Source organism: Elephantulus edwardii, unplaced genomic scaffold (assembly GCF_000299155.1).
Source record: "Elephantulus edwardii isolate Elephantulus edwardi_28Jun2011 unplaced genomic scaffold, EleEdw1.0 scaffold00174, whole genome shotgun sequence".
Lineage (NCBI taxonomy): Eukaryota > Metazoa > Chordata > Mammalia > Macroscelidea > Macroscelididae > Elephantulus > Elephantulus edwardii.
In genome coordinates this window covers 4,811,992-4,813,353 of record NW_006399924.1, presented here as the reverse complement: position 1 = coordinate 4,813,353, position 1,362 = coordinate 4,811,992, and the positions used below count along the sequence as shown (strand labels likewise).

The window sequence follows — 1,362 nt, the reverse complement described above, 5'->3', positions numbered from 1 at the left end:
GACTCAAATCTGTCTTTGAACAGGAGAGTAAAAACAGTAATTTAATGAAAACCACTCTTAAGCACTTGGCTTCTAATGAACATCCCAAGAGAAGATACCAAAGAAGTGTTAACAGGACAATGGGGCTGGAGCAAAAGACATTATTTCCAAAGTATGCTGCTTTTGATTTCCTAAATTTCTACAATCCAGGCAACTATGATGTTTGAAATATACTTTAATCAACATCTTGCAAAAACTCCAACTTTAAATCAATATTTCTATCCACAAATCTTCCAGTGACAATGTCTGACAATATAGAATGAATAACAATAAATCAAGATTAATGTAAAATTTTAGATTTGCCTTAAACAAATTGTTAATTTTTCCTAGAAACATGATACATAAAACAGATAAAGTCAGCAGAATGGTTTAAAAAGTTAAGGCTCCCTAAGAGTTCTAAAAACTAAAACTTAAGGCACATATTATAATCTTTACGACACTGTTAAAAGCTAAGATTTAAAAAAAAAAGTGGAAAAAAACCCCACAAAACAAACTACTTCCTTCCCTCATCCTCTGTAAGCATTCCCCTGCCCACCCGCCACGAATATGGCATTTTTAACTTAGACTACTAAGGAGTGAAATAAAAATTCCATCAATGAACACCTGGTATGTATTCCACACAAATGTCCACTGTCTGCATTGAGCACCACTGGGAGAATACAGGCCAGTAGAATATTTTCAGGTATCTTGGGTGATGAGCTGCTCAATTTATCCTTGGGCCCCTGGGCTCAGACTGGACTCTCCTCCTCTTTGGGACTTCCTTCCGTGTCTTTCTGCTCCAGGGATTTTTCTTCTGTTTTAGTAAGTTCTTTTGGCTTCTCAACAACATCTACCGCGGTCTCCTCCTCGTTATTTTCCTTCTTCTGCATTGCTTTCTGTTCTTTTGCCAATAGTCGATAATTGATGCCCATGCCAATGAAGAGATAGATTCCTGAGAAAATGAGGATGATGCCACATGCCCAGTATGTGTATCTGTAGTCTCCATACACGTCATTGAGGCGACCTAAAAATGCACAAAAATTAAAATTTTTCAAAAAATTTATGTAAGTAAAACTAGTATATGCTTTTCCAAATAAAGTTTAAAGGATCCACTCAGAATCTGCATCTTTAAGAGTCCACAAATGCCCAGTCACAAAAGGACAAATATTACATGATGCCACTGTTGTAGAATGGGATTAACCTCAGGGTTGGGGAGAGACTGAGTAAGATGTGTTCAATAATGTATACGGCACTGAAACAGAGGAGGGAGAAAACTGTGTAAAAGAGGTATGTGACTAGGTATTTCTGTCATCACAGGAGTCTAGAGCGAGGGCTACACGGTGG

At 37.4% G+C, this 1,362-nt stretch overlaps 1 protein-coding gene across 1 annotated transcript in view; it reads right to left on the bottom strand.

Moving 5' to 3' along the window:
- Nucleotides 1-767: 767 nt before the first annotated feature.
- SLC16A1 (solute carrier family 16 (monocarboxylate transporter), member 1) overlaps nucleotides 768-1,362 on the bottom strand; it is a 12,269-nt gene continuing 11,674 nt past the window's right edge. Inside the window, exon 4 of the mRNA XM_006895707.1 lies at nucleotides 768-1,042. Coding sequence (XP_006895769.1) covers nucleotides 768-1,042 — 275 coding nt within the window. The remainder of the gene's footprint in view (nucleotides 1,043-1,362) is intronic.